The following is a 27,657-nucleotide window of genomic DNA, read 5'->3' as shown; positions in this document are numbered from 1 at the left end:
CGTAGTGGACACATTTTGACTAATTTTCAACACATTTTGACTAATTTTCAACACATTTTCGATCAATTTTGAGTAACTGTGGACACGTCTCATAATTTTGGACAGATTTTGACTAATTGTGGACACATTTTGAGTCACTGGACAAATCTTGTCTGATTCTGATTCCTTGTGGACAAATTTTGACTGATTTTAGACTAATTTTGGACAGATTTTTTGACAGGTTTTGGGTCATTTTCGTCGTTATCATCTCTAACATAATGTTTTACTGGCTTTTGTCCCTTGTTTTTGTCATTTCCAGCTACAGGAAACCTGCTGATCGAACAAAAATTCACTGTAAATCAGAATTTGGGTTTCTTTACATCTTTGATGACTGGTTATTGACAATTTAAAACACTAAAAATCAGAATCTGATTTTCTTTTTATCATTTTCTAATATACAATTTATCTGAGAATTATTCGTCCTTATGCCAAATTTTGATTTAGAGTGAATTTTTATTCTATGAACAGGTTTCTACTGGCTGGAAATGACATAAACAAGCAGCAAAAGTCAGTCAAACATGGTGTTAATTGATATAAATGATGGATTATGGACATATTTTCCTCTGAATTTGTTGCCCAGACCTGAATCTATACAGAGTCATGGCATTATTAGTGAAATCTAAACAGAAATAGTTCAAATTCATCAATGTTCTACTATTTTTTGTCACCTGTTTATGAAAAAAATCTATGTAAAATTATTCTTCCTTAGGTCAAATTTTAATTTCCAGTGGATTTTTATTCACTGAACAGTTTTCTGCTGGTTGGAAATGACAAAAAACATAAAAGACAGTTGATGTAAACGATGAATTTTGACTATTTCTTTGACATATTTTATTCTGGCATTGTTTTGCCTCCCTGTTTGCCCCCGACATGAGCATTAAAGGGGCGTTTGCGGTCACATGCGGCCCCCTGGTGTCCAAACTGCGCCCCTGCAGCTCCAAACACTCCCATGAAGCACTTCCACACTACGTAGCCTTCCAGCCGATGTGGGGTTTGGGCCGACAGCAAACTTTTTCTGAGTGCAGGCTGGGGGGAGAAAAACGCCCCGGTAAGTGTGAAACCGGAGGGATTTAAAGTGTCCCAGGGCAGCAGAATGAACGCGTAACTGATCCAGAGGTGGACGGTTCACTGTTGGATGGAGTTTGGTTTCTTTATCCAAACTGAGGCTCTGAGGGGGATCGGAATTTACCGGTGACAAGTCAGAGAGAGGAGGAGGGAAAAAAAGGAAAAGAGCGGCTCCACTTTTTTTTTTTGGAGAAACTTGTTTGTTTTTAGCCACAAGAAAGAAAGAAAGGAAGAAGTATTTCCTGCTTGGAGACACTTTTCTGCGCTCTGCGTAAAAACAAAGCTCCAAATCATGGCGAAAAAGTATGATTTCCTCTTCAAGCTGCTGCTCATCGGGGACAGCGGAGTGGGCAAAACATGTCTGATCATCCGCTTTGCTGAGGACAACTTCAACTCCACGTACATCTCCACCATCGGTACGTCTCTGGGTTGTTGTTTTTTTATGTAATGTGTGATTTTTTATTTTTTATTTTTCGTTTCTGCGCCAAACTTTTACGCACGAACGTTCGCTGACATTTCCAGGTTGCTCCGTTTGTTGTGTGTTCACAAACTGGTTTCTCGGGCTGATTTCATGCCTCAACTAGTCTCTGGTTTTCCTTGTGCTTCTTTCTTTTTTTATTTTTTCTCCCCTCCTGGTTGAATGTGAGCTGTCTCTCCCCCCCGCCGTGACCCTCTCTCCCCCATCTCCCCCTCAGAGAGCTCATTCCTCTCCGGGCTCTCTGAAGGTCCACCCACCCTCATTCCTATCTCTTTTAACATCTCCACGTTCCCAGAAGAGTGGCTGGCCCTCTGGCATGCAGCGTTTTCTGCTGTGGACGGCCTCCCTGCTCTACTGTCTGTCCGTCTGTCCGTTAGCGTGTCCATCCAGTGACCAGGACAGTCAGGCGGATTGATTCTGTTCCCTTCAGCTTATCTGGAGCAGAAATGTCTGGAATGTGGAGAAAGTTATGGACGTGACCTACTAACGTCCAGCAGCAGTTTATAGATAAAATAAACATCAAATTAATTCTACAAAACGGTGCCACAAACACTCACATAGGTTTACAACAGTTCTGTTTTTGGTAGCGTTGATCTTTGGATGGAATATTCTTCTTCTTCCAGCTTCATGTCAGCCACTGTTTTGGTTCATCCACAAACATTCATCTATAAATGTCACACTTCCACCTCTGTGCTTCACTGTCAGGACCATGCATCCACTGATCACACCAAACAGTCTAAGCTCAACTAATCTATCTTCATCTGATCAAAGAATGTTCTCCTGACATCCATCAGGCTTCTTTTCATGCATTTTAGCAAAGTTTAGCTTGTCTTTTTGCACCGAAAAAGTGTTTTCTTGTCCTCCGTTCATAGAGGTTCACACTGTCTGAGCTTCACACAAACTCGAGACGTTTTTTCACAGCTCGATTGTGAAAGTATTTCGGTGTCTGTGGAGTCATTTCTGTGGTGCTATGACTCCTGCTTTACCTCCTGATTACTGCTGACGCCGTGTTTCTGCTTCTTATTCATCTTCCTGTGTCCTTTTCCGTCTTTGAAGTCTCACAACCAGATTTTTTTCTGTTTATCCATAATTTTTTTCCATGTGGAGCCATGATGTAGACACAGACACAGCCCATAGGTCCAAAACTGATAAAGTTCTGATGTTCACAGCTCATTTTAGAACCATGTTAATGCAGTTGGACTGACTGGAAATCACAGGTGTAGTAGTATTGTGTGTCTGAATGTTTACTTCTACTTGCTGCTGCTCATCTTAGAAATAATGCAGCTGTTGAGAGGTGATGCATTTTTTAATCATTTGACATGTATATTCTGTAATCTTTTTGAATTTCCACCTGCTTAATATTGTGTTTTGACCAATTTGCACCATAAATTGATGCAGAACCGAACAAACTGATGCGTTCAAATCCACCAGATTGCATGAAATGAGGTATTTGATGCTTCTAATCTCGCACAAACCAAACCTACGCCCTTTCTGCAGCGTCTGCTTTCCTCTGGATGCTGTTTAATGCATTCTCTCCGCTCTCTCAGGCATCGACTTTAAAGTAAAAACCATCGAGGTGGACGGGAAGAAAGTGAAACTACAAGTCTGGTAAGACACGGCCGCCGCTCGCTTGTGTGCAAACACTGTTTAGCGACTTGCTGAAACAGATAAACACTGATTCATATCTTCCTCTGACTGGCTCGTTTTCCTGAGAGGAAAGAGGAACCTCCCTGTTCTTCCCCAAACCAGCATGTCATTGAATGCATCGTCCCACTGCATGCTACATCTCTAGCTTTCTCTTTACTGCACGTGTTTTGAAGAAGTTGTAAGAGATGCGAGCCTCAGTGAGAGTTTGTGTTTTTGTGCAGGGACACAGCGGGGCAGGAGAGGTTCAAGACCATTACGACGGCCTACTACAGAGGAGCCATGGTGAGTTCAGGACGCCTGCAGATCGTCCGGCGGGCCGATAATCGGAGCGGATCCTTAAATCTCTGTCTGTGTTCCAGGGCATCATCCTGGTGTACGACATCACAGACGAGAAGTCCTTCGAAAACATCCAGAACTGGATGAAGAGCATCAAAGAGGTGAGAACTTTTCCGCTATGGCACAAGAAAGATAGCTGAGGAAAAAAATCCAAAAAATCTGTGTAAATCTTGCAACAAAGCCACCAGAAAGAAATACATGAGCAGTGGAATTCTGGGATGTTTAAAAAGTGTGAAAACGGTGGCAAACCAAACATAATATGATATAACAAGAAAAGCACTGAGACAGTGCAGTCCTCCTCCAAGGCTGTTCATTCCCTATATGGCATTATCAGAAATGCAACTTTGTTACTTCGCCAGTGAATGCGGCGGAGTTATGTTACGATCGGCGTACATTTGTCTGTCTGTCTGTTGGTCTGTTTGCAACATTACTCAAAAACAAACTAACGGATTTGGATGAAATTTTCAGGGAAGGTCAGAAATGACACAAGGACCAAGTGATTAGATTTTAGCAGTGATGCAGCTTACAGTCTGGATCCACGGATTTGTTACAGATTTCTGTATCATGGTGAGATAGCAGCACGGCGACACTGTAACCATGACAACAAGTGAACACTGCATCAGCTGATTGTGATCCTACTACAAATCCACCACTGAGGACTTATCAGGACTTATCCATCAGAAATGATCCGAGGAACGATTGATTAAGTTGTGGGGGTGTTTCTGAGTCCCATCAATTCCCGCCGCCTGCTACATATTTAGGTCATGTGATTCGGTTTCCGTACATAACGTACACATGCATAACACACGCCTGTGCTCAGTGTAAGGTCATGTTGTTTGTGGGTAAATCTATATTAAATGGACACATTCTATGTTGCTGTGATTTCTGCTGCGAGTTTATTCAAGATTTCTGGTGTTATTTTATTTTTATTAGTTTTTTACTATCCCTTATTTAACCCACGAGGGGAAATTCAGATTTTTGCATATCCCCCCTAGTTGGTGGGGTCAGAGTGCAGGGTAGCCGTGGTACGACGCCCCTGGAGCAGGAAGGGTTAAGGGCCCGACAGTGGCCACATCTGGGTTTGAACCTCTGACTTTAACCACCACTGTCCCTTTGGAAACGATGCAGCGACTGAGCAGCCTTAGCGGTCAGTTAAGCGCTCTCTGAGTGCTTTTCTGGTTTTAGAAATGCAACATTTGTTTCGCGATTATTGAAAATCACGGATTCCTTGGCTCTTTAGGCTTAATATATCTGCTTTTTAAATCTCTCTATCGTCCATTAAACAAACATTTCTGCCTTCAGTTCGTCCTAATCAAGTCCCCTCATCCTCTCTCTCCCAGAATGCATCAGCCGGGGTCAGTCGGATGCTGCTAGGCAATAAGTGCGACATCGAGGCGAAGAGGAAAGTTACCAAGGAGACGGGAGAAAAGGTGAGACGTGTGATTTGTACAGGTGGAGTTCAGAAATTAGCAGATAAGAGAGAGGTTTTATAATCATAAAGGAAGTTCAGTTTCAGGGGGAGGTGTCGTCTGATGCACCAGCTTTAAGTTGACTTTAGATAAGAAGCAGGAGGCGGTTGTTGTCCCGGTCCACACCCTGATCCGCTGTTGGTTTTACAGTTGGCTAAAGATCACGGCATCAGGTTCTTTGAGACGAGTGCAAAGTCCAGCATTAACGTCGAGGAGGTGAGTTCCAGCGAAAAAACTTCATCAGCTGTCCGTGTTTCACTGAGACTCTTGCGTTCATGTGTGGTCTTTTTTTGTTTGTTTTTCCGTGTTTAAACTCATCCGTCCTGCAGTCTTTTCTGGCTTTGGCGCGAGACATTCTACAGAAATCCAGCAAGAAGCCGGTAAGTCACAACAGAATGCTAAACATTACCAAACACACATTCAAAATGCAGTCATTCCTCCAAACCAGCAGCAAACTCATCTCTGTTTCTCTATATAATCACTGTCTGTATCAGTGCTTGTTACCCTGAAATATTGCATCATAAATCCAAGATATCCGTCAAAATAAAAGACCTGCAAATGTAAAGATATTCTCTGATTAACTGAAGTGTAGGCAAACTTTGAGAAAAGTTTAATCCATGCACTCACAGTCCTACCAAGTCTGTTTGTCTTATTTTTAGTCCAAATGTCTCATCCCACTTGATTTAAGATAAATTATCTTAACAGGAGACATTTCAGCAGATGGAGGGACTTGTTTTAACCCTCGTGTCGTCCTGCGGGTCAAATATACCCGTTTTAAAGTTTGAAAATGTGGGGAAAAAAATACATTTTCAACATTTTTGGGAAATCTTTGAACATTTTTTAGAAAAAAAGAAATGTTAAAATTGTTTGTTTAAGAACATTAAAAAAAAAATCAACCAAAATCCAGTGAATTTCTCTGGATTTTGTTTTTGTGAATGTTCTTAAAGAAAATATTAGACGTTTTATTGATTATATATGGAATCACTTTAGATATTTTTAGGATTTCTTTTTGAAAGATTTTAACTCATTTTTTAAAAAAATGTTTACAAGAATTTTCTTGTCATATTTTTTAACTTTTAAGGGAAACTTTTTTCACTCAAGTTGTTATTTATTTTATATACTTACACAAACATAGAAAAACAGATAAACAAACAACAATTGAACAATGCCTGGGTGGTAACAAATCATCTACATCGTCTTTCAGTCTTGGAAATCGTATTTTTCTTAAGGGACACTTTTAAGGAATTATTGGAATTTTCTTCCTGAAGGTTTGGCAAATTTTTTTGCAAAATTTTGGGAATTTTTCAGACAAGGAAATAATATTTTTTGAAGACAACAGGAGGATTAAAACACTGATTTTAGAAGTCGTATTCCTTGTTGTATCTTTGAGTCACATGAGTTTATTATTTGGTGATATAATTTAATTTACATGATTGATTAAAGGCTGTATTAATTTCATGATTATTTACAGTTAAAAACAAAGTTAAAAACAGTTAAAAGGAATGGAATTCATGATGCAGTTATTTGATATTGATCCGTTTAGTTGAATTGATATTTGTTTGTATTTATGTTGCCTACAGCGTGCCACTTTAAGCGAACACGTGTCCCATAAGGCTTTATACTCGTATACCCGGAAGTTAGTACAGAAAAAGACCGGGAGACGTTGTCGTCGTTTTTATGCCGACCAGCTCGTGCGCACTTGTACCACCTCTATTTTTTCTTATATAAACCCACGTTTATTTTCCATATTCTGACGTCCCATCGAGTCACTTTTGATCGTAGTTTATCTACACTCCTAATGATAATACCAGGATATCCCAGTCAAACTTTAGCTGTCCACTGCAGCGGATGTTCTGCATCAGTGGGCATATTCCACTCATCAGGACCCTGTGTGGTAATTTACTGAAATATATCAGTATTTATGATGTTGGGGATGATGTTTTTTTGGGGGAAAAAAAATCTAAAAATCTCTTTCTATAATAATTAATCCCTAAAAGGGTTGTAGAATTGAGTAGAAATTTTAAATTAAATTAAAAATGTAATAAAATAAAAAAGGAAAAAAGGTAATTATCTGCTTTATTACAGACCAATGGGGCAGGACGATGTACTGTTGCATGGATGTCAGCGTGGTGTCATGAAGCTATGTGCTAGAAAACACTTCCAAACCTTATTTTGGGGCAAAATTACCCAACTTTTGAAGCCTTTTTTTGCCAGGTTTGACAGATGTATGTCAATTTAAAGTGCACTTATGGCTCTTTAACTATTCATTTAGATAGATTTGGTCAGAAAATACATGCTTGGAGGGCGAAGGTTCCCTATAAGGAGTTTTTGTTGCTTTTTAAACACAGCTTTGCTCTAGATAAGCTTTTAACTTCTGGTCGTTGTTTTCCAGGGTCCGACGGGTCGGGAGGTGAAAATCACCAGCAGCACAGAGAAAAAATCCTCCAAATGTGTTCTTCTCTAGACCGACGACCGCAGGGAAATAAAATTCAATGAGTTTTCTGTCTCCATCTGGTGGGCCAAAATGTCAAATTCAGCCAAATGTTGATTTAAAGTGAGTATTTAATTCGACCAACAGGTTTCTTCTGGCTGGAAATGACACAAACAAATGAGAAAAGACAGTAAAATGTGGCTTCAGAGATGTTAATGAGGCTTTCTTTTTGCTTTTTTGCAGAAAATTCTATGTCCTGAAATATTCATATCCCTTGAAATTGTCACCTTAATGTGAGAAAATGCAACTTCTGTGTCATTCCAAATGGTTCTGTTAGCTACTAGCATGTTTTAATGCAAAAAAAAATCCAGTTTTCTTCAAAATTTGCGAGTCTCAAAGCATATGGACATTCCATTTTTAGCATAAATCTAAAAAAAAAACTACATAGAAATAGTTAAAATTCATCATTAACATCTCTAAAACAACGTCTTACCGTGTTTTTATGTCATTTCCAACCAGAAGAAACCACTAGAAATTCACTATAAATCTAAATTTGACCTCCATGTGATTAATGGTGTAAAAGTCTGTTTTTATGCCAACATTAAATTCCATAAAAGTGGTACTGAGCCCTTTAGTAATAGATAAATCCTCTGTGGAATCTGCTGTGAGGGCGTCAATGCCGTGAAAAGTTGGAGTTTTAGAGACTCCAAAGCCCTAAAAACAATCATACCCTGTTTTTTTCTTCTTTCCATGCTGTGTTTCTGGTTCATCAGTGTTTATTTCTTTTACAGAACCTCGTCTGTGTTTTTAACGTCACCTTTTATTCACTTCCTGTGTGTGAGCAGCAGCAGCGTTTAGTGTGAAATGATTCATGTACAGACATGATGCTGGTTGTGTTTATTTCAGATTTAAGGAGCAGAGAAGGTGTTAAATGGTTTTAAATGTGGAGGGGAAAGGTTAAAATCATCTGTGCAGACTCTCAGTAATCCCAGGAGCTTCAGTAAACTGACCACCAGCTCATTAAATGTGTGATTTCAGCTTGAAAAAGTCACATTTGCTGATTAAAATTGAATTAAAGTGCAAACATGAATAATAATGTTGCATCAATTTGATATTTTGTGTAATTTAATCTCAAATTTCTGCATTAGTTGATTTAAAACTAAATTTATGTTGCGTTAACGTCGTGAAATTTGCTTAATAACTCAATTTTTCTTCAATTTAAGGTAAAAATAGCATTTTATTTTGAAAACTTCTGTTCATAATAATGTCAGGTATAATTTTTTTAGTTCATAGTAATGTTTTGATAGTAATTCAAGAAGTTTATTTTTCCGCTTTTTTTTTTTTTTTGACAGTGTGGTTGGTTTACACTGTCAAAAAATAAGAAAATAAAAACCATGTAAATCTGGAAACAATGTGGGCAGAATAATACATTAAAAACATTTTTTTAAAAATGGTAAAAATGCGTACTTGAAAATATCTTTACCCCTGTAAAATCCAAATATATAAAAAAAGAATTTAGCAAAAATAAAATCTAAATAAAAAAATCAATTATATTTATATTATTTTTGATAAAAAAATATGAAATATATATATATATATATATATATATATATATATATATACGCACATTTTTTGGAGACTGCAAATATCTATTAAAAATTGCATTTGTATTTGAATTATTAGTTATCTGTAATTTAATCCAACAGACCTAAATAAATTGTTAAAAAAAATTACAGTTCAACAATTTGATTAATTTTTTACAGTGCAGCTGGTTTACACTGTAAAAGGTGTTGAAAAAATGGTAAATCTGTTAAAAACAGTAAAAAACTAAAAAATATCTGTAAAAAATATATTTTAACTGAATAATTTTTTTTTAGTTTTTATATGTAATTAAATTGTAGAAGCATCTCAGAAATTATAAATTGGTTTTAAAAAATGTAAGTTATTCACTGAAAGTTAATGATGATGCCCATTCATTTTTTACAGTGTGGCTGATTTACACTGTAAAAGATGTTAAAAATGGTAACTCCTACAAAAAATTAAATTGCTGCAAATATCAAAAAATTTAACCAATTTTCCAGGTCTTAATCTACGTATTTTTTATGACTTCAAATAAACTGCATTTTATTTGAATTATTTCAGTTTTTATGTGTAATTTTACTCAAGACGCTTCTTGAATTAGCAGCAAAAACATTCTAAAAAAAAAAAAAAAGCTAAAGCTGAGGTCCTTTTTTGCTGAAACTCCTAGGAGATGCTAGATTTATTTATGATGATGAAAAGTCATGAAAGCATTTAGTTTTTCAGTAAATAAATGATGGAGACACGAAGCTCTAAATATTTATGGCTGAGAAACGCTGAGACGCTCCGACAGATGAAAACCAAACCTGACGTTAACGAGAGTCGAAACGAACGGCTTGTTTTCGTGGACGGAGGAAGTGGAAGACGGAGCAGAGATAAGTGCAATATGAGAAGATGAGTGTTGGGATGAAGGACGGACAGGAAGCGAGAGAGATTTAGTAGCTTTTATCCTTGGAGCCTCTTCAGAGCGAGTCTTTTCCTGCAGCAGCCGACACTGCTTCTGTCATTACAGGTGTTTAAGGTTTTATTTTTCCTCTCTGTCGTGTTTCCGTCACTTCTTTGTAGAGCTGCGACACTCCTGGACTGTGTTTGTAGTTTACAGACCTGCTTGATGAATATAAACGCAAAAACAAACAGTAAACGCTGTGTTTGTGTTTTTAATTTGAACATTCAAAACATGCACGATACACGATAAAACTGAAGTTTCAAAAAATATGTAATTATTTAACAGATTTTTCATGTTTTGTTGAATTACCAACGGAAAAAAGAACAGGTTGTTCACATCAAAAATATAAAAATGCAGTGCTATTTTTACTGTATTTAGCAAAAATAAATGTATAAATCAGCCTTATTTAACAGATATCTGCTTTTATTTGAAAGAAATGTAATGTTTATTAGGAAAGGGAAAAATAATATAATAATCTGTTTTACAGATTTCCCAGATTTTGTTAAATTACCAACAATATTTGTTAAAATTACAAAAAATATTAATTAAAAAAAAACACCAAAACTGCACCGAATGTTCACATCAGACGTATGAAATTACAGTATTTGTTTTACTGAAAAGAAAAAAAATATTTTTTTGACAGATATCTGATCTTATTTGAAAGAAATTATGTTTGAGAATTGAAATAATATTTTTTTTTACATATTTTCTCTGTTAAATTTCCAACAATATCTGTTAAGATTGCAGAAAAAATATTAATTAAAAAGACATGAGTGGAATAAAACTGCATCTCTTCACATCAAAAATTGCTGTATTTTTTTTTTTACTGTATTTAACAAAAAATAGTTATTTGACAGATTTCTGTTTTTATTTGAAAACAAATTTAATATTAAGAAATTTTAAAAAATCTATTTACAGATCTTCCCTGTTTTGTTAAATTAACAACCATATCTGTTAAAATCTTGGGGGGGGAATTAAAAATAGACCAAACCTGTATCTAAAGTTTCCATCAAAACTATTTTTAAAAATTCTAAAATTACAGTACTATTTTTTTTAGTTTTTTTTATGATCCATTGTCTATCGTGGGTTGCATTCCAGATTTCATAACTTATTTTACAGATTTTGCCTGTTTTTTTTCATTTACATGTTGACTTAAAAAATCTGTCAAACCGTAAATAATGTCCACATCAAAAATGTATATTTTTAAACTTGCATTTTATTTTTATTTGACCAAAAAAAGTAATTTTTTCATTCCATTTTCCGTGTTATTGTCTGTAATTTACCACCACATTTTTTACAGTGTAGCTGGTGGTTAAACTCTACCAACCTCCTGCTGCTTCTCTCTAACTTCTCTCCCATCGATGCAGCCTCTAGAGTTTGTTTTATTTTTTCCATCGATGCTGCAGCAGCGGGAGCCTGTCGCTCGGCAACCACCCCTCCCTCCCTCCCTCCCTCCCTCCCAGCATCAGCACCACCTCCACATCCGTGTGCGCGCTCTCTGCCGCATCCCCGAGCTGCCCGCACGTCCTGCGTGCCTTGTCATCACGCAGGGCAAGTTGTGGTTCTCCAGCCTCCGTCTGAGGAACGGAATCCAGAATCCGTCCAGCAGAACTCTGGACGCACGGAGTCACGAGACGCTGCTGCTGCTGGGGCGCGTTCATGTGACGTGTGGTGGGAGGCAGTGAGGTAAACGTCCGGTACAAACACACACACACACACACACACACACACACACACACACACACACACACACACACACACACACACACACACACACACACACGGGCTGAACGGGACACCCGCGTGACTGCAGGGAGGAGAGAAGCGGAGGAGGAGGAGGTGAAGGTGCGGGAGAACCACCGCAAAACCCGGAGCGAGTCAAAGATAGAAACCCGGAGAGGAAAGCTTCGCCCCGCCTGCTGCTATTTTTGGTGCAGTTTGAAAATCGATGACAGATTTTTGTTGCCTCTTCGTGTCGTTCTTCTTCCTCCTCCTTCCGCTGTGATCTTCTTTTCCTCTCGGACCTGGCGGAAGGTCGGACGCCCCTCCGGACTTTACGCACGGACCGACCGACCGACCGACAGACCGACCGCCACATGTCGGTTCTGCCTCTTTTCTGTGGGATGCTTCACAATCTGCGGCCTGCTCTGCTCTCCGGTTACCGCAATGCCACGGGGCGAGAGGAGGGAGGACGGAGAGCGAGTTAGAGCGTCGGTGATGTGAAGATCCGGCGGAGGGAGCAGAGGATGAGCGAGCAGGAGGACGGGCTGTTCTCCCGCTGAGGGCTTCCTGAGGTGAGTACGGAGACGCGGCTCGGTCGCGGCTCGATTCTCAACTTTCTGCTGACAAAGTTCTTGGACTGAGCCGGACTGTTAGTGCGCAGCATGTCGGGACGCTGCGCAGAAGCCGCTGCACCTGCCAGCGGCCGCTTTGGCGCAGAGTAGAGCAGCTCAGCCTCCGTAGCGTCCTGATCCCAGCTCTAACCCGCTCACACACACCGACCCGCCATGCCTTCGCCTTCCGACTCCAGCAGCGTGGCCTCGGCCTCGGGGTCTCGGGGTTGGTCGGACAGCCGGAGGGGGATGTCCGGTCGGGGTCCCGGCGGGGCCCGGCTGCTCCTCTACCTGGGCCTGTGCCACCTGGGCCTGGGGGCCATGGTCCTGGCCTTCTCCTTCACCAGCATGGCCTTCACCTCCTCGGCCCGGGTCAGGCAGTCCTGTCCGTTCTGGGCCGGATTCTTTGTGAGTAGAGATCTGAGTGAAATCATGAAACCTAGAGATAATAACAACAGAGCTTCTGATTGGATGGTTTCTGCTGCTGGTTTCCAGGTGGTGGCATCAGGGATAGTTGGAATAATCTCATGGAGGAGACCTCTGACGCTGGTGGTATGTAAACAACACACCTGTGAGAACATATTTTTCACGTGTTCATAGATCTTTTCAGGTCTCTCTTTATTTTTATTTAGTACTTCTTGTCTAACTAACTTCTCGTGACCGCTGTAGGTTTCAGTTGCCGACACAAACTCCTTCTTTGTGTGATGAAGCTGATTATGATAAGTGAACCGATAACCATAATATTATCACAACAGAACCAGGAGAACCTCAAGGAACTCTGGGGATGTTAAAGGAACCTGCAGGCCGAGGCAGTGTCATCAGAAATAATAATCCTCTTTGATGGTTTCTGCCAAATACAATAACCTCGGTTTTGTCTGAATTTAAATGAAGAAGATTACAAGTCATCCAGGCTGTTATGTCCTTCAAACATACCTAAAATGTACTAACTGATTGGTTGGTTTATAGATAAGTATAACTGGGTGTCATCTGCATAACTATTGACAGTTGTTACGTAGATGACACCCAGTTATATTTATCTATTTGACATCTTTTGTATTTGGCAGAAACAAGCTGTAGAAGCAGATAGTTATTTAGATGACGTTGCCGCAGCCTCCAGGTTCCTTTAACATCCCCAGAGTTCCATGAGGTTCTCCTGGTGACAATAATACGATTATTTGTTCACTTATCAGTCAGAATCAGCTTTCTTGCCAAGTCAGCTCGCACAAACAAGGAATTTGTCTTGGTGACTGAAACTTATAGCGCTCATGAGAAGTTAGGCAACCAGTTATAAGTGGATGTCATCTGCGTAACAATCGACATTTATGCATTATTTCCCGCTAATGTTGCGTATTAACCCTCATGTGGGCTTAACGTCCTGTCCTAAGGGTCAAAAATGACCTGCCTCTAAAATAAAGCAGCTTAGCTAAATTTTCAACCCCAAATCTATTTTTTACATAAAGAAAGAACCTGCCATGCATCACACACACAGGGCACAAAGACTGTATTGAATCAGTGGACACCACTTGTTTTTATTACATCACATGTTCTAACTTGTTTTCTGTACTAGACTAGAGGTTTATTATCAGTATTATTGTAGCTAATGGCTAGCTAACCTGTATATCCTGGGAAAGTACCAGAAATGTTCAGAAAGTAGCTTCAAATGCACCATTTTGGACCCTAAGACCACACAAATGAAACAACACAAAGTTCTTTTTTAACCAACTGTATTAAAACAAAAACACTCGATGTAAATCAATGAAAATAGCAAATGCAATGAATTAGATGAAAAGATTACAAAATAGTAAAATAAAAATAAAGTATCTCATTTATACAATTCAATAAATTTCAGTCCTTTAAGTTCAAAACATAATCAGACAATTTAAAAAAACAACAAAATTTCAGAATGCAGAGTCCAGAGTCCAGTTGAGGTGTTCTAAATCTCAATGAAAAATGAAAAATAGAGTGATTGAACTGTTGGCACAGAATTTTCCTACCGCTACAGCAGGAGCAGGAATGCAGCCAGGCTCTGAGTCTGCATCCAACCAGGATTTGCAGAGTTGTCTAGCTTGTCATCATCAATCTAGAAAAACAAAACAACCTGACCAAATATCCACCAGCTTGTCAACAGAGACCGCCCAGGTTCCAGCCTTCTCCAGGTTAGAAATACAGTGGTTTGTTGAGAGGTTCAGCTTGGTTTTGCAGTCTTTCAGGGTTTGGTCTGACTGACTACATTAATTCAGCTGCACAGGTTTACAGCCATGGCCATAGGTTTGGACACAGCATGACTTATGTCTGTTTTGATGTCTATTACAGAACATAACTAATATTTTTTGACAGCACCAGTTTAATTAGTCAACAAATCAACAAGGGATATAATATTATCAATAAATTCCAACAATTGGAACAACTTTGTTCCCAAAACATAATATTAGAAGAAAATAACAAAAAAAATGCAGTACTTTCACAACCGAATTTGGTAAGAATAACAAAGTGACACCAAACTCTTTTGATGTTTTTTTTGAATATGAAACTTAATATAGTTCTCAGGAGTTGTGTACTGTATAAGTGACAATTTTGTGGTATTTTCTAAGATTCACAAGCGTCATGGTACTTATGTCCAAACTTATGGCCATGGCTGTAGGGCGGGGCCAACGTATGCTACCATTGGCTGACTCACTTGGACTGAAGGCTTAACTGTCCATTAAAAACAGAGCAGGCTTTCTGCCTGACGGCCAACCAAACCATTTCAGTGTCCCATTTTACCTGGGTTACATTTTCTAATATGAAATAAAATTATCCATCCTGGAGCTAAACCAGACACTTTAACTGATTACTTTCTCCTCTCTAAACAGTTAATGTCCTGCTGTAGTTTCTGGCTGTTCAGCCTTTGAACACCCGTCTCTGTGTGTGTGTTTACCTGCCCAGGTGTCTCTGTTCATGCTGCTGTCTGCGGTGTGTGTGATCCTGAGTCTGGCCGGTTCGATGCTCTCCTGTCAGAACGCACAGATGGTCAAGTCGATGCTCACCTGCCAGGTACAGACGTCCCGCTGCCGTCGTCCTTCCAGCCAGGTGCCCGAGGAACGTGTCAGGAATAGACGTGGATATTATTGTTCTTGTGTTTAACTGTGTGCAGGTGGAGAACGGATTGTGCGTTTGCTGCGCACTGACTCATCCCTGCTCCATCACCGAGGAGGAAAGTCTGGTCCTCTACCTGAACGCCGACTGCCACTCAGTCCGCCATCAGCTCAAGGTAAAGAGAATCCACACAAGAGTTTTTCAGCGGCTGAAGTCCCTTTGACAATTTCTCACTCCATCCTCCTCAGTAGAATGTCCTCCATTGGGATCACCGGGACAGGTTTTATTCATATCTCTCAATCTGCGCTTATTTCATCCAACTGAAATCCTTCTGTTCCCGGTCCTCCCCCGTCTCTTCAGCTGTGCCCCAGGGCTCTGTACTGGGGCCCCTACATCTTTCATTCTGGCGATATCTTCCGTAAACACAAGATTCATTACTCCGCCAAGGAATGCAGTCGAGTTATGTGACGATTGTGTCTCTTTTTGGTTGCTTATCTGTCTCAAGGACAGTTTTTTTTCACTTTGTGGTAATTTTGTGTCTCATTTCGGTTGTTTTTTATCACGTTTGTGTCGTTTTTTTTTTGTGTCTTGATTGTTTTTGCTTCATTTCTGTTGTTTATTTATGCGTCATTTTTCTCACTTCGGTTGTTTTGTGTCGTCAAAATTATATACTTATTTCACAAAAGTTGTCCAACTTTTTTCCAAGTGTCCAGAGCTGTTATTAGTCCTAGAAAAAAGTCACAACATACTTTTACAAATCTTCGTTTTGTGTGAACTATAGCCACTCTCTGCCTCTTTTCAAATCCAGACTCAAACTCACCTGTTCAAGACTATTTATTCTCTGTAACTGTAGTTTTTATCCGATCTGTTGTATTTGTTTTTCTGTCAAGCACAGATAAAATGTATTATTATTCTCATTAAATATCTACCTTCTTTCCTGCAGGACCTTCTGTTCAGTGCATGTGGTCTCAGCATTCTGTCCACCATCATCTGCACTCTGTCCACCGTGACCTGCAGCATCCACATATTCTCCCTGGACCTGGTGCACCTGGTGAGCTCCGACTCACGCTGCACTTTTCACATCTAACCGGCTGGCTTTTTTCTTTACCATCACAGCTTCTCTGCGAATCAGCTCCTTTCTGCTGCCGTCACAGTTTCGAAGATTCAGTTTCTGGGCATTTTCTTTGCTCCCAAAGCTGAATGTGTTATTCTTTTATCGCCACACATAGAAGCTTAAATCAAACCTTAGGGAAACCAAAGTAACACTGAACTATCTCAAGAAAATGTTGCCATGCTAAAGCTAAATATACATTTAGAAAAATAAGGTGGAAAGAGAAGGAAGTAAGATCACAGTCTTTACTTTGCAGAGTTTCATTATAAGGAGTTAAAGGCAGAAGATAAACCTCTGAAGCAGTTTTTGGGTGTTTTTTTATACTCCTGTCATTTTTCTTCACTGGGGGTTAATTTTTCACAGAAATCTAAAGTCCCACACCTCTATGAAAACAGAACAACCATGACTAGAAGTAGAGAGAACTCAGAAATGCCTTCTGTGAAGAATGACTCAGTTAGAATGACATAAATCATAAAAATGAGGCAAAAAAAAATTACATTTGTCGATTATTTAAGTCGCAAAGCAATGGATAAACCTGGAATCAACATGTTCAGCATTTTTCCAAGGGCCCTCAGATGTTACCAGTTCTGGAAAAGAAAGGTGACTACCCTAAATACACAAATAGATATTTGACTTTTTGCATTTTTGATTTGTCTCCATACATGTCTTCTGTCTGCTTCCTGTAAACACAGCCTGCAGTTCAGTCCAGTTGGCCTGAAAACGCTCAGAATTTTGTCATGTGACTGCTACTTGCAGCTGAGTGAGTCATGTCTTCTTGGTTGCGCTGAAGAGAGCAGAATTTTTATTTTTTACAGAATTTATTTATTGCAAATGGTTTATTTTTAGTCATTTTTTAAAATGAGACATGTGGAATAAAGTGATTTAGGTGAAATATCATGATTTTAGGCTCAGATTCGGTAAATTTTGCCCGACAGAACCACATTTTGCTCACGATATGTTCAAAGTCCATCCTAAAGTTCCAAATCCACAGTTTTTTTTTCTGTTTTCAAAGTTTCTCGCTCTAACAAATGGTGCAGTTTTAAAGATTTTTTTTTAAATATAACGTGCTTTTAAAGCCTGTTAGTGACAAATATACAGTAAACAGTACAAAGCAGTCCAGTTCAACTAAAAACTCAGAATTTTTGCTATGTGACTGTTGATTGCAGCTCAGTCAGTCATGGGTTGTTGGTTGTATTTAAGAACACTTTCTTCTTTTTACAGAATTTAATTAAATCAACTGGTTTATTTTTGGTGATTTTTTAAAAAACTCACAGTTAATTTTTAGCGAATGTTTAAATGAGTGTGGAATGTGGATTTTTAAATATAAAATTTGATGAATTTAAGCTTAGATTTGGTAAATTTACCTGACAAAATCACATTTCACTCATGATAGGTTCAAGGCTCATCTTCAAGTTAAAAATCCACAATTTTTTTTCCGTTTCCGAACTTTCTCTCTCTGACAAACAGTGTATTTTTTCAGATTTTTTAAAAATAGCGTTCCTTTCAGACCCAGCAGTGGGCTCTGTTGTTCGGAGGGTTAGGAGAGATTTCCCAGAGTCTATTTGTTGTGGATCTTGACTCGTCTCCGTCTGTTTCCGTCCAGCTGGCGCCGCATCGCTCTCGCTCTGTCAACCCAGAATGCACCACTCCTCAGGACGCCTTCCTCACCAACATGGACTTTGAGGAGTTTGTCCCGCCCATCCCTCCACCGCCGTACTACCCTCCAGAATACACCTGCAGCTCCGAGACCGACGCTCAGAGGTACCTAAAACAAATTACCATCACTCCTGTAGCTCTGAACTCACACGATTCCCCTTCAGACTGGAAGAAAATAATAACATTGATGATATTTTGAATCTAGCATCACGTATAACGGCTCCATGGAGAGTCCTGTTCCTCTGTATCCAACCGACTGTCCTCCTCCGTATGAAGCTGTGATGGGAAAACGAGCTGCCAGCCAGGTGAGCATTAATTAAACCCCAAATTATTCATCTCAGTGCCAAATTTAGATTTATAGAGAATTTTTCTGTCATCGTTTGGTTTATTCTGATAGGAAATGACAAAAAGCAGCACCAAAAGACATCATGTTTTGGGTGTTAATGAGGAATTTGACCTGTTTCTATGTGTTTATTTTACATTTTTACCTCTGAAATTGTTGCCCGGACCTGAATCCATCTAGAACAGGGGTGTCAAACATGCGGTCCACGGCCCGAAACTGGTCCTCCAGAGGGGCCCATCCGGTCCGACTTTGTAAAGTGTAAAAATTCCAGAGAAGACATTAACTGCAGATTGTAAATTAGTAAAACTATAAATTTAAAATAATTTCTAGACCATGACAAGTTGTTTGGATCAGAAAGGAAAACACTGGATTGTTCTTTTGTCGTTTGTGTCTCATTTTTGGAGTATTTTGTCGTGTTTTTGTTGTTTTTTGTCTTTTTTTTGTCTGACTTGATGTTTTTGTCATTTTGTTTCTCATTTTTGTTGCTTTGTGTTTCCTTTCTGTCACGCATGTGTTTTTTGTCTCTTTTTGTCGTTTTGTTCCCTTTTTTGTCATTTTTTGTCTCGTTTGTGTCCATTTTTGTGTCGCTTTGTAACCTTTTGTCTCGTTTTTTTGTTTGGTTTCTTGTTTTCTCATTTTTTGTCATTTTGTGTCTCATTTTTGTAATATTTTGTCTTGTATGTGTTGTTTTTTGTAATTTTTTTGGCTGACTTGTCGTTTGTCTCACAGTTTTGTCATTTTGTTTGCCAATTTTTTGTTGCTTTGCAACTTTTTTGACATTTTGTGCCTCATTTTTTTATTATATTTTGTCATGTTTTTGTCGTTTTTTGTCTTTTTCTTGTCTGACTTGATGTTTTTGTCATTTTGTTTCTCATTTTTGTTGCTTTGTGTTTCCTTTCTGTCATGCATGTGTGGTTTTTTTGTCTCTTTTTGTCGTTTTGTTCCCTTTTTGTCTCTTTTGTGTCCTTTTTTGTTTGGTTTCTTGTTTTTCTAAAAAAATTTTTGTCATTTTGTGTCTCATTTTTGGAATATTTTGTCTTGTATGTGTTGTTTTTTGTATTTTTTTTGACTGACTTGTCATTTGTCTCACGGTTTTTTTTGTTGCTTTGTAACTTTTTTGCCATTTTGTGTCTCATTTTTATTATATTTTGTCATGTTTTTGTTGGTTTTTGTCTTTTTTTGGCTGACTTTTGTCGTTTTGTTTCTTGTTGTCATTTTGTGTGGGTTTTTTTGTGTCGCTTGTGTTGGTTGTCTATTTATTGGTCATTTTGTTTCCCGCTTTTACCATTTTTTTGCCGCTGATTTCCAGCCAGAAGAAGCCTAATGCTCAAACATAAACAGTCTATAAATCCACAGTTTGCATGAAAATGAATGATTTTGGCTTTAATTTTAAGTGTTTTTTGTTAGTTGTGTGTGATTTTCTGAATAAAAAATGCTGATCTTTGTGTGTTTTTGGACATGAAGGCGACCGTGTTCGACCCTCACGGCACCGAGCTGTCTGGAGAACGAGGAACGTCGACTGCCTTCAGCGGAGAAGGTTTGAAAACATCTTGTGATGTTAAAGAGACGTTTATTGATTAATCAATAGACTGGAAGTCAATGTGAAGACATATTACAGCTGGTTAATCACTATGTTTACTATCAGCTCCACCTCAAGAGTCAGGATGTTTCTGCTTTTCTTTGCTTTATTTACGGAAACTAGTAAATATCACTGACAGTTTTTTGACTTTAATAGAAAAATCAGTTAGAATATGACTGAAAAATACACCAAAAAGCCGTGGGATACTGTAAAGTTCAAAAGCTGTGAAAATAGCAGCAAATACCTGTAAAATAATGACAGTTTTTAAACACTAGATATCTGTAATTCAATTTTTAAAAAAAGGAAAACAGTCAAATTACAAAAATGTAATTCTTTACCATTTTCCAATCCTTACTGAATTTTTTTTCAAATAATAGCAACCGTTTTTTTAAATGTATTTTTTTAATCTAATTTAAATACAGCAACAACAAAACAAAGTGTAGTTTTAGTGTCAAACTTCAAAATAGTTTTTTTATGCCCAACATTTCGATTAATAGTATTCTCTAATTTCTGCTAGTTATGATGTGAAAATAACAGTTTAAAAAAATACTTTCATTTTAATAGTCTGTAGAAAAAACTAATTCAAATAATTTTTCTGAAAGGATAAATTCAGGGTCAAACATTCTAAAAAAAAAAAAATTACCAATAATATTTGACATTTTTTACAGTTTTGTCACAGTTTTCTTTCTTATGGTTAACATGTTCATTATCACTTTTGTTGTCTGATTTTACTACTTAGTATCTAAAAACAACAATTAAGAAAATATTCTGGAAATGGTAGAGCAAAGCTCCAAACTTCCATCTAAAGTTCAGATTTCTGCTGTCCAGTGTCCATGGACAGCGGCTCTCTGCTCATGTCTGAGATCGTGGACATCCCCGACGACTCGTCCCCCTCCGAGGACTCATGTCTAATGGAGGTGGGCCTGAGGCACCACGGGGGAGGCAGCAGGAGCGCCGGCGAGGGGGGAGACGGGGGAGACGGAGGGGAGTACTTCAGCTTCAGAGGGCCGCTCTGTCAAACACCAGAGAGTCCGCTGGCTGGAGGACCGAGGGCCAGAAGGTTCATCAGGGGGGAGAGGTCCAACTCCTGCTCCTCCCCCAGCACCGCCACCACCACCTACAGGTAGAGTGACATCATCAGGGGTAAAATACGCATCATCAGGGGTAAAATATGCATCATCATGGTAAAGTGACATCATCAGGGGCTAAAATACGCATCATCAAAGTAGAGTGACATCATCAGGGGCTGAAATACGCATCATCAAATTAGAGTGACATCATCAGGAGCTAAAATACGCATCATCAAATTAGAGTGACATCATCAGGAGCTAAAATACGCATCATCATGGTAAAGTGACATCATCAGGAGCTAAAATACGCATCATCAAAGTAGAGTGACATCATCAGGAGCTAAAATACGCATCATCAAAGTAGAGTGACATCATCAGGAGCTAAAATACGCATCATCAAAGTAGAGTGACATCATCAGGAGCTAAAATACGCATCATCGAGGTAAAGTGACATCATCAGGAGCTAAAATACGCATCATCAAAGTAGAGTGACATCATCAGGAGCTAAAATACGCATCATCAAAGTAGAGTGACATCATCAGGGGCTGAAATACGCATCATCAAATTAGAGTGACATCATCAGGAGCTAAAATACGCATCATCAAATTAGAGTGACATCATCAGGAGCTAAAATACGCATCATCGAGGTAAAGTGACATCATCAAATTAGAGTGACATCATCAGGAGCTAAAATACGTATCATCAAATTAGAGTGACATCAGGGGCTAAAATATGCGTCATCAAAGTAGAGTGACATCATCAAATTAGAGTGACATCATCAGGAGCTAAAATACGCATCATCGAGGTAGAGCTAGAGCCTCACTGATCGGTGGTTTTCTTAGAGCTACAGCTGTTTAGTCCCAATCCTTTGAGTTCCCTTCATGTGGAAATGTTCTTTCTTTCACTATTAAACAGCCGTGAGTTCTACTGTTGGTTTCCTACCATCATCTAAGAGTTTGTTCCTCTAAGACGATGGTTCTCCACTATCCTTCAGGTTTTAACTCTCCTGTCGTCTTCATTTACAGGAACCAAAAAATACTGTTTTCTTGTCTGAAAAAAAATCCACGAATACAGCAAGAAAACATCCACGAATTTCAGAAAACTTAAATAATTCCTTCAAAGTTTCCCTTAAAAGTTTTCTTACAAAAATACCCCAAATTTGGCAAGAAAATTCTTGTAGATATTTTCAAAAAAAATAGTAAAAATCTTCTAAAAAATCCTAAAAATATCTAAAGTGATTCCATATATATCAGTAAAACTTCTAATATTTTCTTTTAGAACATTCAGAAAAAAAATCAACCAAAATCCAGTGAAATTCGCTGGATTTTGGTTGATCTTTTTTTTCTGAATGTTCTTAACAAGCATTTTTAACATTTCTTTTTTCCACCAAACAATGTTCAGAGATTTCCCAAAAATGTTGAAAATGTGGACATCAGAAGTTTCACTGTAGAAATAAATACATTTTTCCCACATTTTCAAACTTTAAAACTGGTCAGTTTTGACCCGCAGGACGACACGAGGGTTAATTATGCATTGAACGGTTCTTAACCTGACTTTAGTCGTTTAATCTCCTTAGTTGTTTTCTTTGCTTGATGCAGGCCAATAATTTGACCTTTCTGAGACAGATTAACATCCTTTCCATGACCACAGGAAATGTTTTCCAACATTTAAGAACTGAGAAGCTCCTCACTGCATCAGCTAGGGTTAAAGAAGTTGTTTCATCACTGCAGTAATTATCCCATGAAAGATCTGAACTATTTGCTTATTTAAATCCAGGTGGCGACATTTTTTATTTAGGCAGGAACAATTGTTGTAGAATCCTGCTAAGTTTGAGGTTAAACTCTTGTCTTTCTTTCTGCTCTCCTGCCCGGTCCTCCAGGTCTCCGGTGCTCCGTCGTCAGGCCGTGTTGGCCAGCAGCTGCTCCCAGCTGGAGGCCATCGGAGCCTCCACGTCTCCTCAGCAGAGTTTCATCCCAGACATCCGGGTCCGACCCTCCACGCCGTCCGGACAGGGATCCTCCTCGGTTCCTCTGGGTTCGGCCTCGTCCACCGCCGGCGATCAGCTTCCTCGTCAGCCGCTGTACCTTCGACGGAGGGCCGGCCGGAGCGAGAAGGACGGAGAGAACGTGAAGGTGGACGGAGATGGGGTCTTACGCCTGGTCAGGTCTCACAGCGAGCCGGGCCTCGGATCCTCCACCGACACAGGTGAGTCCAGGACTCATTGATACACCCGTCACTTGAGTGTAACTTAATAATTTGTTCTTTTATCTTGTTTTGCAGTCGACTTTGGCTCCGGAGGCAGCAAAGCATCCATAGACACAGGTAGGAGTTCATGTTTATTGGACTTAAAGTTCAGATGTCACATTAAGACATTAATGATCCACTGGGGAAGTTTTATACCCTGTTTTCGTGTAATGTTTTTGCTTTAAAATGTATTTTAAACTGCTGATGTATTAAATTCACTGCAGTGGACAGCTGTGTATCTCAGTCAAAATGTTACAAATTGAAAAAAATCTCTAATTTAAAATGTTTCAAGTTGTGTTTGGGGACAATTGAAAAGATTGATTCTAAAATGTTCTAGTCTTATAGTAGCTTCAACTAAAACCACATTATTCTCACAATTACTCCAAACCAACAGAAAACAAACTCATAAAACTTCTCCGTGTTTCTGTGTGATCAGTATCTTTATTAATATTCGTGACGCTGAAATATGACATCATAAATACATCTGTGGAATATTAGGATTAAAACCTTTTATTTTACAAGAAGCATACACACATAGCTAGATCAGACAAAAATATCTATAGTATAATTTAAAAAAACATGATTTTTTTTCATGCACTGGTCAGTTTTGACTTTCATTCTGCAAGAAAAATACAAATGCAAAGAATATTTACCATTACGGCAAAACACCGCAAGCAAAATGTCCCATTTTTTAATGCAATGGCCAATTTTAAGAGATACTTTGCTCCCATACCACGTCTTCCCTCAAGCAAAGTGGAAACAAAATGCTAAAAATACATATTTAGGTGTTTATTTTATTACATTTTGTCTATTATGCACACTGCAAACACTTAAGCAATCAGCTTGGGAGGCTTATTGTGATTTTTTACTTGAAAATAGTGTTTTTTCAATGAAAATGTACAAAATGTTACTAAATTGCGTTACTTTTCCGCTCCTCTGAGCTCTTGCATCAACCAAACATTCCAAATTGTGGATTTATAGAATATTTTATTCCTAAAAACATGGAGAAAATACATTTTCCTGGCTGTTGACAGTAATTTTAAGCATTCTTTCGCCGATTTTCTATTTTCTGCTGTGGAACTTTAGGAGGTAATACTTCATTTGCAGATTTAAACATATTTCTCCTATTGACCGGTTATAAGAATGTGTAATTAAATTTTTGTCTTTTCTTTGACTACCAGGTCCGTCCTCTGAGGCCTGTCTGTTGCCCAGAACTTCTTTGCCTCCTGTCGCAGCTTTACCCAGAAAAGGCAGCATGAAGTCTGCAGCTGCAGGACTCCAGGTTCCCTCCAAACCTGCTCCATCCTCACCAATACGTTTACCTAAAGACTGCCACCGATCCCTCGGAGACCTCAAGGTACGTCACAAAACTGTAGACGGAAGATAGGCCTCTTAGTATCTCCACTGTTTCTAAGTAGAATGGTCCAGTATTTCTTCTGATGAACAGTCAAAAATAAATAGTCAAGTAGAAGTCTGTAGAAGCTGGAAGAAGACATTTGCGGTGTTTAATAGGGTCTTTTTTTCCCTTCAGGTTACTCGAGTTCTGGTGGCTCGCTTCCTGCAGCGCTCCAAACGCAACCTGTCACCTTCCTCCGAGCATGCTGGGAGTCTGGGACAGGGGCCAAAGAGGAGGAGTGGAACCGAGGGCGGCACCACCAACCACCTACCTTTGGAACAGGTACGACTACACCTCACCTCCGTATTATGTCCACTTCATTGCATTTAACGAGAAGTAAACACAGTAAAGGTTCATCCAACTTAAATCCTTCCGTTCCCAGCCATCCCCCGTCTTTTCAGGTGTGCCCCAGGGCTCTGTCCTGGGGCCCCTTCTCTTCATCATCGGCCTCCTTCCCTTTGGCAATATCTTCCGTAAATACAACATTAACTTTCCTTGCTACGCAGATGACACCCAGGTCTACTTATCCAGTAAACCCAACTCCACACTTCCACCCTCCTCCCTCACCAACTACTTGTCTGAAATAAAATCCTGGTCCATCTCAAACCTCCTAAAACTAAACAGTGACAAAACAGAGATTTTTCTCATTGGAGCAAAATCTACACTATCCAAAACTGACAGTTTCTCCCTCCCCTCAGGTTAAGAGTCTGGGTGTCGTCCTCGATTCCTCACTTTAATTCCAATCACATATCAATAACATCACCCGGTCTGCATATCTCCATCTCTGCAACATCAGTCACCCCCCCACCCCCACCCCCCACCCTCCATACTACCTCCATCCTGGTCCACATCCTCGTCATTTCCTGCATTGACTGTCCTATTCTAGAATTGTATTCATTTCATAAATTTTAAATTATAAACACATATATATCTATTAAATGATTCAACTGTCAACCAAAATTTATTTGAATTGAAAAAAATTACTTATTGTGTCAAATATGGCTGTTTGACAAATCTGTGATTATTGTGATTAATTAATCACAAAGCCTGTAATTAATTAGATAAATTTTTTTTAAATCGAGTTTCACCACTAATAATAATAATAATAACAATAATTATTATTATTGTTAAAATTCAATCCAGATGTTGCGGACTCCTTGGAGCACCAGCCGAGGACACGCCAACCACCACCCCCGTCACCCCCACCACCGCGGGCACCACCACTCCCACAGCGACAGCCGACACAACCGGCACCACGGCAGCCGGTCGCCGGAGGGCATCCACCTGCGCAGCTGTGGGGATTTAAGCTCCTCGTCCTCGCTGCGTCGGCTGATGGCGCCTCATCCGCCGCACGGTTCATCCGGAGCTCTCTATTCGGAGTCGGCGCTGTGAGGAGGCAGGGATGCGGGGAGTGAAAGGAAAGCATCCAGTCTGGTGAAATAGTTTCCGCCTTTATGCCTCCATTTCCCGAAGCCAACAGAGCAAATGGCCTTATTCAGTGGTGCTCTTTATCATCCGAACATCAGCCTGGAGCTCCGTCTGGCTCGACTGGATGCTTTATCTCCTCTTCTATCAGACCAGCCTACCGGAAGCATCTTTTCTCCTTCCTCCGGAATGACAGAACTCATCCCTTCATCACTACGACGACCGACCGCTCAAACGTACATTCAGTCAGTTATGGGTTGCTTCCAGCCTCCTTTGTACATTTGCATCCTCGGGATCGCTCAACGTGAGGCGATCACGGATCATTTTGTCTTCCATTGATTAAAAAAAAAAAGAAGAAAAAATGCATCTCAGTAATCATATATTCCGCTGAGGAACGGTGTAAGACAAACCGGCGAGGACGAACACTGAAGAAAAAAGTTGCTAATTCAGTTTTTCTTTCTTTTGTCCACCCACACAACGGCTTTCGACCAGAAGGCAGCCAGCATTTCTAACATCACTGCACGCCACAGTCTTTGAAATGAACTCTCTCCGTGGGTGGCCCGCTCCTCCCCGGGACACGGCGGTTTCATTTGTGCATGTTTTTGCCGCGGTAAAGCAGGAACCTTTGTGCATTAGCTCCCGACCGTCTGTGTATCTAAGTCCTTCGAATGTCTTTATCTGCATGTTTTGACAATGCTTATTTTTCCTCTTGCACCCCCGAGCCCCGTGATAGTAGCCACTTTCAAGTGTTTTAGCTTAAGGAAAAGGGATAAAAAAAAAAAGATGTGCAGTGCTACCAAAAGTTTTTCCCTGCCAGATGGCTCCAAAGATGCGGCCTCTGCATCCCTGATTTGATTTCGATAGGGTTTCAAGAGCACATCCGTGATGCCGGTCCTGTAAGATAAAGAGGTCTAAAGTGCACGGTTACATGCAGTAGATGTACAGATGATTTTATTATGCGGTCAGGCTGCTTTGTGTGTCGAATACGAGGCGGGTCCGGCAGCTCTGGAGTTTCAGAGTGTATTAATATATTTGTATGAGACTGAAGACGACTTTTCAGGCGCGCTCCTATCAGTGAAGGCACATTTTGGATACACTCACGCGTATGTAAGTAATTTTAAACACAACAGGCGAACACTTTCCCCCCCCCCGATGAAGGCACTGAGCTGTGTTTCTACCTCCTGTCTTGCATAAAAAATGTTATTTATTTGAAGAAATGTATATGTGTATGGCGGCCCGAACAGGATAGAGCCTTGAAACCTGATTAATAAATGTATTCTAAATATGGCACCTATTCCAGATTTTAAATGCAGTGTCAATAGCAAAAACTTTCAATGCAAGTTATGTATTTCAACAAATGAAATAAATGACGAACGTAAAATGGCAATGACCGTGTGTTGATGTTCTGTGCATCTTATGATGTTGTTTTGTGCCTT

General features: G+C 39.5%; 2 protein-coding genes across 2 annotated transcripts; both read left to right on the top strand.

Annotated features, from left to right (window-relative positions):
- The first annotated feature begins 857 nt into the window (after positions 1–857).
- rab13 (RAB13, member RAS oncogene family) lies at positions 858–10,184 on the top strand. The gene is made up of 8 exons (XM_022214524.2): positions 858–1,520; positions 3,130–3,190; positions 3,451–3,511; positions 3,589–3,666; positions 4,906–4,995; positions 5,185–5,250; positions 5,364–5,414; positions 7,427–10,184. The coding sequence occupies exons 1-8, from the start codon at positions 1,397–1,399 to the stop codon at positions 7,496–7,498; spliced, it is 603 nt and encodes a 200-aa protein (XP_022070216.1). The 5' UTR covers positions 858–1,396; the 3' UTR covers positions 7,499–10,184.
- A 1,308-nt stretch (positions 10,185–11,492) lies between these two features.
- Positions 11,493–27,608, top strand: fam189b (family with sequence similarity 189 member B). Its single transcript, XM_022214526.2, has 14 exons — positions 11,493–12,730; positions 12,818–12,874; positions 15,248–15,355; positions 15,456–15,572; positions 16,341–16,448; positions 18,112–18,269; positions 18,370–18,469; positions 19,972–20,044; positions 20,915–21,209; positions 23,036–23,361; positions 23,437–23,478; positions 24,582–24,757; positions 24,932–25,078; positions 25,940–27,608. Exons 1-14 carry the CDS (start codon positions 12,497–12,499, stop codon positions 26,186–26,188), a joined length of 2,190 nt encoding a protein of 729 aa, XP_022070218.2. The 5' UTR covers positions 11,493–12,496; the 3' UTR covers positions 26,189–27,608.
- Positions 27,609–27,657: the final 49 nt, after the last annotated feature.

The sequence above is a fragment of the Acanthochromis polyacanthus genome, chromosome 12 (genome assembly GCF_021347895.1).
Source record: "Acanthochromis polyacanthus isolate Apoly-LR-REF ecotype Palm Island chromosome 12, KAUST_Apoly_ChrSc, whole genome shotgun sequence".
Taxonomy (NCBI): Eukaryota; Metazoa; Chordata; class Actinopteri; family Pomacentridae; genus Acanthochromis; species Acanthochromis polyacanthus.
The sequence above is the reverse complement of the archived record's forward strand: the minus strand, read 5'-3'. Positions and strand labels throughout refer to the sequence as shown.